The sequence below is a fragment of the Poecilia mexicana genome, unplaced genomic scaffold, assembly GCF_051168715.1.
Source record: "Poecilia mexicana isolate PSO_F unplaced genomic scaffold, ASM5116871v1 scaffold_17, whole genome shotgun sequence".
NCBI classification, from domain to species: domain Eukaryota; kingdom Metazoa; phylum Chordata; class Actinopteri; order Cyprinodontiformes; family Poeciliidae; genus Poecilia; species Poecilia mexicana.
Genome location: NW_028263386.1, coordinates 9,803,082 through 9,822,528, shown reverse-complemented (window position 1 = coordinate 9,822,528; position 19,447 = coordinate 9,803,082). Strand labels below are relative to the sequence as shown.

The window sequence follows — 19,447 nt, the reverse complement described above, 5'->3', positions numbered from 1 at the left end:
AGATGCTTGAAACAGAGTGGATACTGGAGAGACTTCCTTCAGATCCTCAGAACTTTTAAATACGTTTTTCCTTCACAACCTGCTGCAACCTTTATTTAAAAAAAAAAAGAAGAAAAAAAAACATTTTTCCTTTCACTCAACTTTCCAATAATATGGTTGAATACTGCCAGACTGAGTATTCTGAAGCAATGAGGTTTTGTTGCTTTAATCAATGGAAAACCTTTAACAGTCTTCCAGGTGATTATTTAGGCAAGAATATGTCTTTGCATTTCTATATTAAAATTATTTTTATTGGTCTGTGGAACATTCTGCTTTTATGAAAACTGAATGTTGGTTTTAAGCTATAAGAATCTGAATTACCAGAAATAAATGTAAAGGCTCACTTTTTCAATCAAATCATTGATCATTGAGTCTTCTGTGTTTTGAGTCGATGAATCCCTGTTTCAACTAACAACATATAAAACGACAATGTAGATTTAAATAAAAATGTGTTACCTTGGTGATCGGCTGGGTCTAGATGACTTGACTGCGTGCCGGGCATGATTGGTTCCTAAATAGATTCCACCATTAAGAATCGTCAGGCTATGCAGGATCTGATAAGTTGTGATGATTTGTGACAGATCTCACCTGAATCATCGGTCGACCGCACTCCACCGTCACCAGTTTATGGCACTTCTTGTGCACCAGCAGTTTGCAGTTGATGCATTTGTAACCTTGTCGTCCCAGACCCCAGATTCGGTCCGTACAGATGGCACAGTGAGCTCGCTGCATGGGAGGGTCAACAGAGGGGAACCGTCATCACAAAATACTTTTTATACCAAAAACATTATCAAATATAATGTACAAAACCAAAATAAATCCCTTAGATTGATCTCAGTGTCTTGTCTCACCCTGTTGAAGCGTTTGGCCTGAAAGGCGTGGCCGCTCGCGTAGTAAAGCTTCCTCCAGCGTCGAGCGCCACGGCGATATATCGACTCTATGGAGAGAAACAGACTGGTCTCAATACAGGAATGTAAAATGGTGCCATTTAAACTGGTTTAAACACCAAAAGATTGTCAATTCAGCTAATAGTTTAGCTGTAACTTGTATAGCTTGTTTTTGAGCTAGCAATGTTGTTTTTCAATAACCAGGACTCATACATTCAGTGTTATGTGTACTGAGGTTTCTAGATTTTTATGCAGTTTTTAAAGACTTTATAGAGTTTGAATACAAAAACATTTTATATTTATGTTAAAAAAAAGAAACAAAACAATGAGGAAAGTGGTAAAAACATATTTCACTTATTTTAAATACAGCTGGAGCAATTTAGATTAAAGATTGGCTCAAAATTTCCAACAGATTTGTCAAATTTAAAAATTCTGCAAAACCCAGAGTTTGACATGTGACATTTATTTTAGTTTTATTAATAAATTAAACAAAAACTGAATGCTTCGTATTTGGTTTGGAATAGAACCCTTATTTAAGAGGGACTAGAGGAAGAAAAGGCAGCAAAATTGCATTAATCTTTAAATCATACCTAATAATTATTCTAACATTTTTTTCAGGTAAATTATAAATTTTTCAGGATGCTTAAAAAAGGTCTAAAAATGAAGAAAACAAGTTGAACTCACTGTCCTCTCCTGGACAAGGCATACCGGGTTTCTCGGGTACACAAGGGAATACTGGAAAAGAAGAAAACATCATTTTAACTTAGCAATAATATTATAATATTTTCATCTTCTCCCATCAGCTTCAGCGGCGCTGCTTTGAAAAGGAGTAAACGAGTCGGTGATAAATGTAAAGAGTTCTAAAGCGCGGCCTCCTTAGCATTTACCACCAGTAGAAAAGGCCTCTTAACTGGAGAAATTTGTAAAAACACTTATAAGCATTTTTTGCAAAGGTCACTTCCAGGGAAGCGAGAGGAGAAACAAGATTATAGCAGCCAATGAGAGGGGAAAAGGCAGCAACCTCGACCTGGAGCAGCGTGACTCAAAGGGGAGGCGTGGGCCGCGGCCAACAAGCTTGCTAACAAGCAGATCTGGCAACCCCCGAGGGGGAACCAGCACATCTCCTCCCACCCTCAAAACCCCTCCACCTCCATGCATGTGGCATCCAGTGCACTCTTGACCCGGCGCCTCTGATCTAATTAAAACATTACATTAAGCACAGAACCTGTCCCCGTTTTCCCCAGAGAGCGTGCTTACACACAGAAAACCTGTCAATCAACCCTCAAACCCAGAGCAGCACCTGAGTTAAAACCCTCAAGATCCAAGAGGCTGCACAATAATAATCAATAACATTCGGCTTAGACGTAGGAAAGTAAACTGGCTTCAAGGCTTCAAAATGAGCAACAGTGGAAGTAATGTTGTCTTTACAGGTCACTGGACAATTAACTGTACGTTTAGGTGATGTTTGTGTTCAAAAATAGTCCTAAAGGCGACATGCAGAGATGCAAAAACAGCAAAATGCAACCAACATCGATGAAGTTTACAATTACATTTCTGCTTTATATGTTTAGATAAATATACATTATTCTGTAAACCAACAGCAGTGACTATTTTCTCACTTGATTTTTCTAAAAATAAAAAATAAAAAAAAAATAGCACATTCTGCAGATTTTGACGTCTTAAGCTTTTTTTTTAACACAATATTAGAAAAACATTCAAAAAGGCAAATGACTTGATTCCTCTTTTTAAAACTAAAATGCAATAACAGATTTCCATCACATAATTTGAACCAGGTGAAGGCAAAACTGTCAACTAATGAAGTTTTGGGTAAAACATATTTACAAACTAAAGTCTAAACACACAAATGGATCTGTGTGTGTGTGTGGGGGGGGGGGGGTCATAATGGGTATAAGTCATGTCAGTTTAAATAAAAATAATGATAAACTCACTGTGGATTGTGAGCTCAGAGTCTTTGTTGAGTTCATAGAGGCGAAGAGCTTCTTCCAATTCCAGCTGAGACGACACGGTGCAGGGGTCACCTGATAAACCAGAGACACATCATCATTAAACATATGTAACTCAAGAGACCATTTGAACAACCATGTAATCAATTAAAGTAGTGATCAACAGGAAAAGACTCACATTAACCTGGGTTAAACTTTTTTTTCCTGAATGGTTGTGGCTGCAAGACAGCAACCATAACCCCACAAAAACAAAAACAGCTCTTGATAAACATTCCCCATTTGTAATATGCTTCTTTATCGCATCCGTCACATAAAGAAGTTTGATTTTTATGCATACAGTAACTGCGTTCAATCAAATTTATTCATAGTTAAAAATAATATTGACTACAGTTTTTTTTTTTTTTACATTTAACTGGAATTTATCACGAAGAAATAAAGATGCCTTTTCAGCACTGCACAAATAAAACTTTCTAGTGGACTCATATACATACATATTTTATGTGTAGGAAATATAACGCTGTAAATGATAATAAATAAAATAAAGGCTCTCCTCTTTCCCCCACCTCCACAAATACACTGTAAATAATTAAAGTGACTGTACAAACTAAAATGTGTAATCCAGTTTGTTCATTTATAATGGTCACAGTTTGGTGAGTCAGTATTTTGTCATCTCTGATGTAATTTTTTTCATTATTATTCTTCCTGCTCATGTTTAGAATCAGCTTTGTTCCTAAAAAAAAAAAACTAACTTTGCTGCAGTGTTTCTTGGTGTTGTACTTGTTTCTTTTTAACTTTTTCTAGCTGTCAAACACCTCAGCCTCTCAGTGGGGTCATAAAATTTACATGCCAGCCAACAGCACACCAACTACAGGTGCATGAATCATTATGACTCCAGATTTAAAGTCACACCTTCGAATGTTAGGAAATACTTTCCATTTTGAGGAACTAAACACACCCCACGCCACTAATCATGACAGCAGCCTGATGCACAGTGGGCTGCTTGTTCAAGGATATCACGGCCCCCCGTCATGACACTCGTCCCCACATCCCACGCAACAACAATCACTGCAGCAGCAGAATAAAATTAACCCGCATTACAACTGTGTTCTCCGGCGATATTTGGAAAACCAAACAGAAATCTCAGACTGTACTGGAGTACTTAGAAACTTTCACTAAGACGTGGAACAATCTTAATTTTCCCAGCGTGTCTTCAGGCTGTGGCTGACGTTACCTGTAGGCTTCAGCAACACTGGAATATCCTGACAGAAAACACACTTTGAATCAAGTATGTTTGTGTCAGACTGCAGTACATGATGTTTCAGTTTCACTCTACCTGGTAAAAACATCAAAAATGCCGCTCAGATATTCAGACGCCCGACATTCCTTTAACAGGAAGAGCCAGGTGCCGCGGCGGCGTCTACCGATCCTGTTGGTCTCGGTGCGCCTGCCATGACAACCAGCTGCTGCTTGTGCAATTAGCACAAGAACAGAAACTGTGACACATACTGTAAAAACTGCTTCTGTATGTTAATAATTGACTAACTTCCAACAAGCAGCTGGTTTATTTTTATTTTACTATCCAGTAGCTGTTAGTTATTTACCAGAATGAACGATTAAGTGACAACGCTATCATCCATTTGTTTTATTATCACTACATTTAAATATTTTTTCCGCTATCAAGCAGAAGTACTTAAGAGTCTTATGTGTGTATGGAAACATAGATGACCTAGTTTGTTGTTTTAAAACTGCATATTTTCCCCAGCAAAGCACCTGTGGTTAAAATAATTAAAGTGACGCGAAAGAGAAAGTACATGGCAGCATCCAACACCGCCAAGTTTATGTCAGATGTCAGTAATCTGTGATTCTGTGTAGGACAGACAACTAAGAAAGAAACTCAGCTGTTTTTGGAATTTCCAATTTCAATTTAGAAAAAAAATGTGTTTTTTTTTTTTTTTTTTTTGCTTTCATGAATTACAAAACTAAAGCCATAGATTACATAAAATGTAAAGGTTATTTTAGTTTTTGATTCAATAAGATAAACCTGTCTAGTATAGAGATTGATTACACAGTGTGATAAAGATCAGACGAAAGATTTGTGGGGTTAAAAAAAAAAAGGTGGCTGTTTAATGGTTCTAAGCTTTAATGGTTCTTAGTAGAAAGTTGAGTGGAAGGAAAAGCTGTGGTGGGAAAATGGCTCACTGTCACTGAAATAATTTTAAGCAAAGCCAACTGAAGAGTTTAGAAGAGACTCAAAATGTGTATTCAGGACAAGGTCTGCAATGGTTAAATTTATTTACTAATCCACTCGTGAACAAGAGAAAAGAAAAAAAAGCATCTTAGAAGGACAGGAGGAATGATAGAGGCCATTCTCTGTAGTATATGAACATATTAGTACACAATATTATTCTCCATTACCTATAATGTATTGCTTGCCATTGAGCTATAACATTTTTTTCATTGAATTGCTGATATTCTAATTTAGTACTATTTGACCGTTTTTCGTCGTGTTCTTTGTTTAAATTAATAATTTTAGAAACACCTGATCATGACAGTGGCAAAACCTCACATGCACAGCTGCATGAAACTGTTTTTTATTAATTAGGCAGTAGGAAAGACAGCCTCCTCTCCACTGTTTACTTAGGAAGGACCACCAAGCGTTGTTTATTACCCACACATAATGACTCCGCTGATTATATGTGGGAGGCTACAAGTGGGAGTTAGTCTGAGTCTAATGAGTTTTGGCAAGCTGACCTCCTCCTGGGCTCAACGATCTGATGGCTCAATCTTTCCTGTGACACCATTACTGCTGCCTGACTAACAGGACTGAATACAAGAGCTGCACACCTCTGAGCTCAGAGGAGAACGACAACAAGGATGTGTGTGTCTTTATGTAAACTTGTTTTCATAGGAAGGTTTGACACCACCTGCGGTAGGCAAATTTACCCACTAACTCCGTAAACATCGGCTTTTAAAAACATCTGCACTTTTTTCATTTCAGATAAACAGCAGCAGGAGCTTCTATTGCTCCCAGTCTCACTGTTGTTTTTGTTAAAAAAAAAAAGAGAGTGAGAGAGAGAAACGCTGACAATGCAGAGATAAACACACCTTCCTCATCGATCCACTTCATGGTGAACTGCTGGTCATTGTCCATTGAGCACATGTCTCTCACCTCACCAGAAAGGCCTTCATAAGAGATGGACGGTTCAAAATGTGTGATCATGATGTCCCTGCAGGGGGAAAAACAGAAAGAGGAAAACACTTAAGGAGCTATGGCAATACAAAACACATGCCATCAGCTTGGGCATAAATCTCACACATGCTGGGATTGAGAAAAAGAAAAACTGATCAGTGTTACAGCACATTTTCAAATTAAATCATTACAGTGACACATTTAGTTCTTTAAGGGAATAAAACTCAAATAATGTTAAGAGTTTTTTTCTTTTACTGTCTTCAAAACCAAGTTTACAAACACTTCCTTAATATTTTCAGTATCTTCCACACCTTCACATTAGTTTGCTTGAATTTTGGCCCATTCCTCCCAACAGAACTGGTGTCAGAGTTTGGCTTCTATGCCATTTACTTAGCTTAAGTCAAGTCTAGTTTATTTTTAAAGCACATTCCAGCAACAAGTTCAAAGTGCTTTATGCCATAAAAACAATACATTAAACAATTATGAAACAACCAATAAACATTACATTTTGTCAAATGCCATCAGCAAAACCATTGCCCAAATAACATACATCAAATATTTATCAATGTTCAATTTATTATTGATGAAGGCAGCTCTGAACAGATGGCCTTTATAGCCTTGATTTAAAGGAACTCAGTGTTTCGGCTGATTTGTAGCTTTGTGGAAGTTTGTTCCAGATTAGTGGAGCATAATTACGCCTTTTCAGCTCTGCAAAAATAAACTTTTTAGTGGACTCTGGAACATAATTTTATATGGTCTATTTAAATGCCTAATTTCATTATGTTATAATTATATATTTTAAAACTGTAATAGAGCAATATGCCAATAAAAACTTAAGTTGAAGAGTTTCTGTAGTGTGAAGTATATTAAATAAATTGAGAAAACTTGGTTTAATCCATTCAATAGCTATTTATTATCCTGTCTTTCTTTCCTTGTTAATCATTTATGGACAGCCTATCTGGTTTAAAATGTCAGAACAATTAAAACGCTGCCAACAGTTAGGATGAAATGATCAAAACCAAATAACTTCTCTGGGTAAACCCAAACAATCAAAGGCCTTTTCATTTTATAGCTAGGCAATTATTTTTTTAATTTGTCGTCAGCAACACACACTGACACTGAAAAAAATAAAACACTCCATTCATCTGAGCCACATGCACTCACAAAATACAACACTTGGCTGCAAGTCTCAGACTTTGAGTTTGTTACAACTGCAAATTTATTCATTCGCACAGAATGACGAAAGTTCAAGAAATATCAGCAAAACAAGATCAAGGGACACAGAAACTCAAGAATGAGTGGGAGCAACACATTTATACATACGAAACCAGTTGATTTAATTTTTAATTTATGGTCTTAATGGACGCAAGTCTGGAAATACAAAGATTTTCTATAATCTATTATCCCTTTCCATAGTTATCCGGATCAGAAAAATACTTCAGATTTGATATTTTTCTAGATCTAAAGGAGCTTTGGTTCAGTAACTAACTCTCCACCTCATCCTGTAAAATTTGGTGGCAACATCCTGTTTTAAATTTAAGGTTCTTCTGATGGGAAATTATCACAAAAAAGTATTTAACTAAAACTATGAGGTGTAGATTAAATACACGGAATAGGGGTTAAAAATGACAGAACCGCATCAAACCGAGTAAGGAATCATTTCTCACTTTTTTATGACAGCAAGAGTATTGATGTTATCTGACCACAGCACTGTGGGTTCCCACAGTTTACAACCTTATAAGAGCGGATGGGGGTGGTACGTACAAGCTTTTACACGTCTGCAGGCAACGGCGTTAAATTCAGGCAGCCGAGCGCGGGACGTCCATCAGGACAGAGATTAAAATGAGTAAAATCAGCAAACAGATGGGAATAAAAAGGGGATATTGTGTGAAATCTGTCTTGGCTTTTGTGGAATGACCACCAGGAGGAAGATCTTTACTGCCATCATCAAGACTGACAAGGGCTTTTCATCATCTTGAGAGCTTTAGAGCAGGACGGTAAAATCCAAACAATTTGTCAAGGACATGTAGAGTCCAGTGTGAGCACAGAGTATGGAAGGTCAGTAAATGGTAAATCCATGCCAGCACATAAATATACAACAGGTAGTGATTTATTTGCTTATAATCCAATTTCACATAAATGGCGAGCGTGTGAAGTAGCTTGTCTTGGTAATGCATCTTCCACACAGCAGATATTAAAACTGGCTGGCTGGCTGGAAATCACGCACGTAGAGCAAATAAAGCACTCTGAGCAATAACACGCTGACGTTAAGAGTCGGCCTAATGCTCGCCTCGCCCTCCCTCTATTTTCTCACCCGCTTCCTCTTTCCTGATGGTGTTAATCACTGCCTGGAAGGGAGGCGGAGGAAGACTGGCAACTACACACCGCCAGTCTGATCTCACCTCCAGGCCCCGAAGCTCTTTATTTTATCCTGCAGCTTTGAAGACGTCAGATGGCAGAAAGCACACCATAATCACAGAGAATGGTTCAAACACAGAGAGTGCAGATGATCTTAATAAAGCCTCCTCTGCGTCCAGTGTAACTGGACCCAAGTCTTCACTGCAGAGTTACATTTTAGCTCCTTCTAACAACTTCCTCAAACTCTGATAAGGGTCACATCTCCTGCAGGAAACTGGAACACCAAGCAGCTTCTTTTTTTCCTCAACACTAGTTTGACAGGTTGTAAAAAGCTGTTCTAAGAAAAGCAGGTTTTTAGAAAACCCAAATTGCTTAAACATATTTCATTAGTGCTCCACTAACCCAACATCAAGAAAGCATTAAATTGGTTTTAAAGCTAAATTTATGATTTCCTGTGCAACGCACCATCTTAGTCCTAGCATAGTGCTGGTCAATAAATCAATAAACAATATATATCATGATAGACATATGATCAATATCAATAGATAATACATCTGATAGAATATTCAATACATAGAAAAAAATCCAATCCAATACCACAGAGCATTCTGGGGAATGTAGGCAGAAGAAATGCTTTGGATTTTCTACATTTTTAATTATTTCTGACATGAGAAAAACAGAATCAGACATAAATAATGAAATTAATAAATAAGTCAACATAAAACAATCAAAAGAGTCTAACAATGACAAAAAGAGTAATGCCAACATAGCATGCCCAAAAGGGAGCAGGAAGCTTTTGCCATCATTCCTCACACAAATGCTTTAAAATAAACAATAGCGTGGAATGAAAAATGTAGTTTAAAGAGGAAATGTCGCATCACCAAGACAAATGTGAGAACGAGGGGTGAAACAATAACACAAACTCACAAGATGAGACAGAAACAGATTTTAATAAACAAAAATTCTATATTTCTATTGATTTGGTCAAACTCAAAAATTGACGTCTTCTGACATTAGGACAGAGCTTAGCTCATAATGTACGCTGTGATTGTGATGTAGCTCAACCTACAGTCCAGCCATTGGTTGCTATAGCGATGCAAAAATTTTATATTTATTTTAATTGCATTTTTTTGTTGTTTGCCTTTTCTATTACTTTAAAGTTGGTGTTTAGGTACTATGAACAGCAGTAAAACATAAATACTTAATCAAACTTTCAAACTTCCTGTCAACTTTAAACATTTTTTAACTAAAAAACACAGTGGACCACTGGATGACTGCTTCATAATGCCCTACCACCGGACGGAGCACTCTTTCTGAGGGAAACCCTGTACAAGCAGAGCTGTGTGTTGAACAAATGGGATCTTTTAATTGTTGATGACTAAGAAGCAACAGCATTGCAAGTAGACGAGACATCTCTCCAACTCGGCAACGTCCAACTGTGCCTTTAATTTACAGAGGGAAGGAGGAAAGGGGAATAATCTGAACATCATGATTGTTGTCATGACCTAAAGAGAGATCAGGGTGACTTTCTATCTCTCTGCCAATACTGCAACGCAAAGAAAGTAACTACTATACGTGATTCATGAAAATCATACACAGAGTAGACAGAAGTTTAGACAATAGGCTTCAGAAATCCTGTTCCTCATAATAATACTAAACTGTGCTAATCTGGACCGCTGGATGCTGTGGTCTCTAGGCAACAGGGGTCACCTACAGTGTTAAACAAGTGGACAAAATCTGGAGAACAGCAGCAGCAGCAGCCAGAAACAATCCAGTCAGTCATGTGGACAAGGTCGCTCCTGAGAAAAACGCACACATGTTCAAAACACCATTTACTTCAGTCACGACTGACAATTCGTGACTAAGCTGAACTTATTATAGTGCAGTGTTCTTCTGCTTTTAAATACAAAACAACTATATTAACAAGCAAGGGAAAGAACAAAAGCAAAAGTGAGGGACTTCTGTTCAAATGTTACAAAGCTTGTTCAGTCCATTTAGAGTGAGTGATAGGGCTGAAACGATTAACTGGATTAATTGTGATGAATCAATTATTGAAAAACTAGTCAACTAATTTAGTAATCAATTAATCATTAACTGGAGTATGCAGACTCAGAAAAGGTCATTTGCTGAAATAAAAAACATTTAATCTTTGAGGATGTGTTCTTGATTTGTTATGCCATTACTGTCACTATGTTACTTGAAAATGGTCTCAAAACGACAATGTTATTGTTTGTCACAAAAACCTCAGGTAAAATTTAACATCGTGACAGGCCTAGACAAGCTCCAAACAAGGTCCAAGAATGCAGAACAATCCGACATGCAGCGATGGAGCTCTACTGAAAACAAGCTGCGTTATTGGCTAATGGATGGCTGCGTGACGCTTGAGGGGGTTTTCAGAAGAAAACAGACTAGGAATACCTTTTAATTTAAACAAAGCAGTGCCTTCAAGCACTAATGCAAACAGGAGTCTTTAACAAAAAGAAAAAACTTCTCCGATAGCAGGAAAATAATTGAGTTGCTCCATCAGGCTGGTGTAATCTCTGTACCTTGGCAAGCAGCATTGCTTCACTGAGGAATTTTAAAGTTGAGCTGATGCATGAAGGGACTTGATTTGAAAGTAACAAAATGACGTGTGCGCTTTGTGCTAAGAGTCAATTGTTTTAAAACATAAATTATCTCGTTCTTCTAAAAGAGTTCTGGGTGAAGAACTTTTCAATTAGTGCGAAAGCACAGCCTCGTAATAAACCGACTGGTGAAACAGGTGTTAATTGGACTCCATGCCTGACATGGGGTATTAACTACAGGCATTACCTAAAGTGTTTCCCCAAGAAATGGGTATTATCTTTGAGCCACTGGGGCTTCTAAAAGGCCTATCCAAGCCAGCAGCAATAAATACACAAATAACAATAAACAATAATGTTCCGCAAAGCGCCAACGCCAAGTGCATGCTGCTGCCTCCAGCTGCACAAAGGGCCTGAAATGGATTTTAAAATCCTGCACCCACTGCGCACACTGCAAGCGATCACTTCTCCAAACATTTAATTCTGTTAAGCAGGATATAATGAACTCTTATTAGTTTCCAATGCACAGAAAATTTATTGTAAGGCAGCTGTGTGTCTGCAAAAGCATAACAGATTATATGTTTGTTTTTTTTTAAGCTGTATAATCACAGCTTAAACTTCTGCATAAAATTTTTTTTTTCCAGGTTAAAACTGGAGCGTTATTTGTCTATTCTGCAAGAAAAATAATTTCTATTTAGACGTACTGAAAGACTGCCGTTTTTACCTGCTTACACAGCAAGAAAGTGAAAAAAACAAAATAAAAAAAATGTTTTGTTCAGTTTTGTCTCATCATATTGTTATCCCTTTATGAATCTTGGGATAATATGTGGAGAAAAACTAACTAAAAACCAACAGTTAGTTTTATGAGAGCAAAAAGAAGATGAGTCAGTGATGGACGGAGACGACGACAACCAGACACCAACCTGCACAAGCTGGCAGACTCAGGAAAAAAAAAAAAAAAACAACAAACAGAAATATTATTCACACCCTGAGACACAGCCATCCTCTGGCTCATTCCTGACCTCAAAATAATAAAAAATATCCATTAAAAAATTATTTGTACCTTCCTCAATAACCAAAGACATTTATCAGTGTTATAGAACATAAACCTGTTTTATAATTGCCGCTTTTTGCAGGTTTTTACTGGTATTTTTGATTATTTGTCTTGGAAGGCCTCCTAACAATGACCCTAATCTCCAGCTTCCTCCAGAGATTCTTCATTAGATAGGCCTGTTACAATAATCAATAAATCAATTAATCGTATGACAAATTAAAACAAGCTCAATAATTTATATTAGCATGATTTGTCATTTTTCTCTTTTCCCATCTTTCTACCAAAAACTGGATGATAAAATCTTCGTTCTGGTGTTTAAATTTCAACTAACCCTTGTATTTTATTAAAGACAATTTTGTTGTTTTGTTTATTTATCTTGGATATTTAAACTCCAACGTTTAATGTTCATTATAATTTAAGGTTTATTGATTTTTGAGAATATGTTCTTGCATTCTTTTGCCATTACCATGACTCAAAACAACAATATTATCAGTTATCGCAATAACTTCTGTGACAATTTATCGTCCATCTAAATTTGTTATTGTAGATTCAGTTTACGTCTCAGGCTGGGCCACTCCAAAATGTTAATGCTACTTTCAGTAAGGAAAAAAACACTTTTGTAAGGTTAAAATAAATATTTAAACCTAAATCTGCGAGGAGTATGAATAACTTGGGGATGACCTATAAATTTACATAAGAGGATATTACTGCACAGTCTTCAAAACACAAGAATAGGTTCATTTCAAGCTTAAAGCCGCTGATTGTTTCCTTTAACAACATCAGTGAAATAAAACTACAAGTTTCTGACAGATTTAAAACGGGACAGAAAAGTCTTCTGAAATGCTCCCCATTTTAAGACGCCTGGGGGAATGGTATTTACGATCTCTGCAATGGTTCTTTTATTGCACTGCTCATTCTTCACATTGGATGTTTTCTAACTTTAGGCTTTTTCTGAGCTAAATAAGCGATGTTATTCAACGTCGCTTTATTCTTCTTCTCCTAGGACATTTTTTTATCCACATTAAAGGTCACAATTATAAACAAAACAATATTAGAATATTTATTTCTAAAAATGGTCAGCGTTACGTTAACAGGACTTCCTGAATATCTTAAGATGCATGTCATATTTGGAGTGAGGGATATTTATATTAAGATAAGTCACTTTATACCTTGGATGTACCTAAAATAACAGATAATTTTTGTAAAATTAACTGTTTTTAGTCTGCACCTTTCATCTACATGTTTCTGCTGAGAAAAACTGAGATTCTACCAAAAACTTTTAGAAAATTTAAAAAGAAAGAAAACACGTATTTTCTCCATTTGTACCAGGGATGAGCTGGTTATTGGTACCAGTACAAAAACAAAGAATTTCAGTTTCAAAATCACCAATAGTCTTAACTTTTTTTTTTTTTCATGAAAAACATTAGAAAATGCAGGGCTGATGAGAGTTTTCGGCTGAGCACTGAAACGCCGCCCCTCCCCTACATGTTGCTGTGCACTGCCGGTCAGCCGACTAACACAAGACTACAAAAGTTTTTCTTGTGCTTGTAAAAATGTAGATAAATTTGGGTGTCTGGAAACATTTTCAGGGTAAAAAAACCTCAAGATCTTGATTCTAAACTAGCGTCAGCTACCATTATGAGCCTCAAACTCCTCCTGTTAATAATTACAAAGTCTTACCAATGGCTAGATAACGTCAAATTTATGTACTGTAAAATCAAAGCCATAATTGTAATAATAATGCACATATGTAACAACCAATATATTATGTTATTTTGGCAGTACTACAAATAATTGTTGGATTCATTCTTTTAATAAAATGGATAATGTTATATATTCATGCTTTAAATTATGAACTGGAAATTGTCAAACCAACACAGGCCTCGTTTATACATCACAATTTTATTCATGAACATTTTACCATTAAGCTTTGGTTTTATGTAAAAGAGATTATTATAAAAAGAAAAAAAGCAGTGTGACACATTTAAATAAAACATAAGCTGCGATTGTTTTGTTTCAGAATACCTTCAGGTTGATGAAAACAACTGAAATCATTTGTGTAAAAAATCTAATTTATAGGGGCATTTCGGTTAATTTTTCAAAGTAGAAATGTTGAGGTCATCAACTTCTGACTAAAATAAAGATTGAATAAACATAAAAATAGGGAACATCCTATTTTAGTCCCGTTTCTTAAATTTTTGTCAAGCTGGTAATCCATGGAAAACCTGTCGTTTACTGAGGTGATACTATCATCAAAAGTTTGGGACAGACTGGTTTGGCACCTCACCTGTACGCTCATGCAGAACACGATCTGAACATCTGCCTACATCTTTATATACTTCTCCGTTAATGCATCCAAAAAGAAAGACGCACAGACATTTACGAGGCTCGCAGCTATGTTCGTCGCTGGGAACATTGCTGAGATTCCTGAAGAAGGAGGTCATAAATAGTTAAGATTCCTCCCAATGATCACCACACATTACGGCGTTCTTTAGGCGTGTCGAACACAAAAGGTCCAGCTGACCCGTAAGACATGTTTTTCAAGATTTCAGTCACTACAGAGTCAGCTGGGAGAGAGTATTTAAGAAATAACACTGTGATCAAAAATGTCACCTAAAAATACAATAATTATTTCACTGCCATTTGTAAAGCTATTGTTGAGCACTTCAAATGAGACAAAAATATGTAGGCGATGTCACTTCTGAGCTGTAAAAACATTAATTTGTTTGCTTTCATTAAATTACTCAATTATGAAACAATCAGCAACTTTGCAGCTGCCATTTGTGCTCCAATCACGTTGAATGGTAATCATGCTGAACTGGCTCCTCTCAGTTCATTTCTATAACTTAATGAAAACATACCTAGAATATTTTTTTTCTTCATTCCTCCTACTGCAAAATATTCAGGTGATGTTTGGGTTCGGCTTGCCTAAAAATGAGCAGGATTTCTAAACAGTATGCATGAGGACGCACAATATATTGTACATTTATCATTATATTTATATGCACATTGCAAAGAAGCACCTGGAGTTAATAATTTCAGCAGCATGCATTAATATATTTGATGGCATTTGTTGTTTAAAGCAATATAAAAGACTGAAGTAAAGATGTAGTAAAGTGAGTAAAAAAACAAACAAAAAAAACTACAAACTGTTTCACTGTAAACAACATTTTCTATCATCCTTGTGTTTGAGATGGAAATTATATTGTTTTAATAGTTATCATTAGTGGCTTGTTTAATATGAACCTATATCAGAATGACAGTAACATTAATAAATATTATTTTATGTTTTCCTCATATGGTGCAGCTTACTTGCATACCAAAAACAGCTTTACTAAGAGTGGAATAATTCGCATTTGTTTTTACCACTGTATGGCAAATCGTCTACATCTCCTTTGTTTTCCAGATTAAATTTACTAAATTTAACTGGGACCAAAATATGTAAGGACACTCTGTGTTAAATTCTTCTTTTTCGTGAAAATTGTACATAGAAACCAGTGTAGCTGTTGGAACGAAAATATAAGTAAATCATAAAAGAATAGATTAAGAGAAAGCATCGCTCCAACATGTAGATTTAAATACTGTACATTTTCACACCAGCTGAATATAATGGCCTAACTTATAAATAAATAAATAACACACAATAAAGCTTCTCTGTTTAATTACAAATTACACAAACCTTAACTTTTATTACATCTTATCGACATTTCATGATACGTCGACTTGGAAACACCGTACAAAGCTTTACCAACAAGCCAAATCCTTATCAATCTCAGCTGGAGACAGCCAACTTCAGTTAGCAACTGTTAGCAAGCCGAGCTTCAAAGCTTTGAAACTGAGTTAAAACACATATATTCCCCACTCGATTAAAGCCCCCGGATATTTAGTGTCTGGCTGACACATTCCTGACATTCCACAGAGGGACTGGCTGTGGGTTGACAGGACGCCTGGACAGTTTCAGCTGCCCAAAGTTTACCGAAACCCTCTGATAGAGGACCAGCATTAGCCAGCCGTTAGCTCGTTCAGCTAATGCTAGTCAACTGATTAGCTTCCAAGTGTAAAACTTTCCGTAATTAATTTATTTAATTAGGCCGAATACACAGTGGATAGCAGGTCGAGTTCTTACCCTTTATAGTAAGCCTTGACCCGGACTTGGTGGGAATTCTCTCCGGGGTGGGACATGGTGCTGTCCCGCAACGTCGGCATCATAAGCTCCGCCGCGGACACTCAGATTCAGATTCACCGATACCTCCCTTCCCTCTTCAGCGGTGTAAACCACGCCCAGAAACACTGTGATTCAAGGGACCCCCGACAAAAAAGGGCCCCAAATGAGTCAAAAGATAGTGAAAACAGTGTTCCGGGGTTCCTCGGTTAAATAAAATTAACCTGTAAAGTAAAGGAAAACTTGCGGGTCCACCAAACAACTCCCTACCGCAAAGGCCTAGCGACGGACTCTACCAATAGAAGAATGTTCAGGGAAGCGAATAACCAACTTGAACACTCATATGCACACGACACAAATACATAATCTAAATACTTACACGTATCTAAAGATTAATAGTAAATAACATTTAAAAATCAGCCTATTAGAATAACATATATCGAAAATAAAACGTTACTATCCTTGTAGCATCGTTCTGACTGTACCAACTCCCGTTTTCAACAGTACGGTGCTGCCTTCGAGTTCCACACAAAAGCTCGGAAATAGTTGAAACCTGTAAGAGACGTCTCTCTTTCAGGTTCTCTGGCACGGAAATAACATAATTGACCAACAACAAAGAGGTGTGTTATTTTAAGTTTCATTTTAGAAACACCTCGCTAGATTTGGGGTGCTTTTTTAAATTGAAAGACGGAAGAGTGAAAATGGGCATTAAAATAAAATAAATAAAATTATCTTGACTGGTAGTTGTTTTAGAAATTGTTTACATTTTTCAATGTATTTACATTTTTATTATTTCATTTAAAGGTAATATTTATATGATGGATGTAATGCACGTTCTAATGTCAAATAAACATACAAAACAATATTATTTTCCTTTCCTTAAATGTGGGAAAATAGCTGAATACTATGGCGAATAATCAATTCAGTATGTGGCAATTTTCAGGGTAAAGACCACTTTAGAATTTGGTTATTTTCTGAGATTTCAGAGTACAATTGAGCAACTATCTCAGTGTAGTATTGCAGACTACACTTGAATGTCGCACGAGTTACGACCATTGGCAGCAGAGGAGGTTGAGGATGAAATTCAGACATCCAGACCCAGTAAAACACATTTTTGAAAAACTCAAAAACAATTACCCTAAAGAAAACAGAACTTCCTACAGGTTCTGATGGAGGGCCACCTGTTTATTACACACTGAAAATTAACCCATAAATTAATGAATAATATATTTTATAAGGACATTTACGCTTTATGTACATGGACTGAAGAGAAAATAAGCATAAATAGTGTCTTCATAGGTCTGCCTAAAAAAATCAGTCAGCTGCAGCTGATCCAGATAGCTGCTGCTCACTAAAACCAGGAATTTAGAGAACATCATCCCAGCTCTACACACTGGCTCCCTGTAGCTCAGTTGTTACTTTATAAATCACTTAAAATAAATTGCTGTCGCTCTACCAGCCTTTCAGATCTCTCAGGTCTTCTGGATCTGCTCTGTTCTGCATCCCAAGAACCAGAACCACACATAGAGAAGAAGCAATCAGCTTCTATGCACCACAAATCTGGAACAAATTTCCAGAAAACTGCAGAACAGCTGAAACTCTGAGTCTAATAACCCATCTGTTTAGAATTGCTTTTGACTAATAACTATTGATCAATATATTTGATGTGTTTATGCTTGATAATTTTGATTAAATGTAATTTTGGTTGTTTCATAATTGGTCAATGTATTATATTTTTATGACATAAAGCACTTTGAACTGCCTTGTTGCTGAAACGTGTTATACTAATAAACTTGACTTCACTCCAAGTTCGCAGAGAGGGAAGACTTCATCTATTTATCTCTTGACAAAGCTATCTAGATATGCAAATTTTCGAGACAAATGTTTATAATGTGCTAATAGAGCTAAGTATGGTGGAGGACTTATGAGGCTGTGGAGTTTTTCTCTTTCAAAGGCTCTAGGGAATTTGTTAGGACACAAAATACCATGGATAATTAAATACCAAGGCATTTTAGAGGAAACATTTGAAGCTCTTTTTTTTTACCATAAAACCTGAAAATGGGTCATCATTGGGTCTTTTAGAACAATAAGAATACAAACAAAAGACCAGTGAAAACAGAAAATGGTTACAAAATGACTCTTCTTCCATGAGTGTCTTGAGTCCCAGATGTAAATGTGATGGAAAACCTGTACGGTGAGCAGAAGAACAAGAAAAATATAAGGGACGTATGGGAGAGATTATGCAATTTCCCTGTTGGCAAAAGAGAAAAGGTTGCGATAATTGTTGGATCAGTGACTTCGTAGAGATGAATCATTTCTTAATGTGAGAAAGTATTCCCTGCGATCAACAAAAATATCTCAAATTTTCAGTGTGAGATTATTGCAAAGCTACAAAAGATGAATTTATTTCCAAGCATTTTGCGCATTTTTTTGCCATTAGGTGTATAAACAAAGAATTGTGTTTCTGTGAGGGGAACAAGACTAATTAGTGAATGCCGTATAGCTGAAGGTTCTGGAGTTCACTCAGATTTGTTGACTCGAAGCACAACTGGAGAAAGAGAGACTTGGAGAGCTGACTCATGACCTACCAGAGGCGCATTGCTAAAAGCAGTGACCTGCGTCAGAGTTGGTGGAAAACGTCACCTACTCACAGTTTTCCACTCACACTTTCATCCAGGCTTCAGAAAGTCTTTGATATGCTCAGATTGTCTGATTGTCTCTTTCTTACAGAAAAATGAAACACCTGAGAGCTGTCAGACTGCATGAAGTTAGTGTCCGCTCCCTCATTACTGGTTTCTGTTTAATATTTTTGCTGTTTCCACTCAGGTTCATTGTTCACTGCACTCAAGTGTCTCACAGTGTTGAGATTTCGTTTTTGGGGCTGCAACACAAGCCACATTTCAGTCTATTTCATGCATGTAAAGGTGTTTTAAAATTAGTTTTAATTAAACAAAAATGCAAGAGAGAGCAAAATTATTACAAGATAAAGACAAAATGTATTATGACTGATGTCACAGTGTTATTGGTGAATAAATGAATGAATGAATACATTTGAAAGCTCATTTAAATTTGCTGTATATCCACTTTTATGCTAACTTCCTCTTGATATTTTACAATTTGGTGGAAAAATACAAAGTATATGTGTTCACATGTATCACATTTATTTATTTACATATCAACAGAAAATGAATTATTTGATAAAATATCTATTTAAGGGTTTATACCCTTTCTC

At 36.5% G+C, this 19,447-nt stretch overlaps 1 protein-coding gene across 1 annotated transcript in view; it reads right to left on the bottom strand.

Annotated features, from left to right (window-relative positions):
* prkci (protein kinase C, iota) overlaps window positions 1-16,714 on the bottom strand; it is a 34,675-nt gene extending 17,961 nt beyond the window's left edge. The window contains exons 1-7 of the mRNA XM_014984306.2: window positions 16,180-16,714; window positions 5,996-6,117; window positions 2,876-2,965; window positions 1,611-1,661; window positions 891-976; window positions 628-765; window positions 496-550 (exon numbers count right to left, since the gene is read on the bottom strand). Of these exons, the coding sequence (XP_014839792.1) occupies window positions 496-550; window positions 628-765; window positions 891-976; window positions 1,611-1,661; window positions 2,876-2,965; window positions 5,996-6,117; window positions 16,180-16,262 (625 nt within the window). The 5' untranslated portion in view covers window positions 16,263-16,714. The remainder of the gene's footprint in view (window positions 1-495; window positions 551-627; window positions 766-890; window positions 977-1,610; window positions 1,662-2,875; window positions 2,966-5,995; window positions 6,118-16,179) is intronic.
* Between the last annotated feature and the right edge of the window lie 2,733 nt (window positions 16,715-19,447).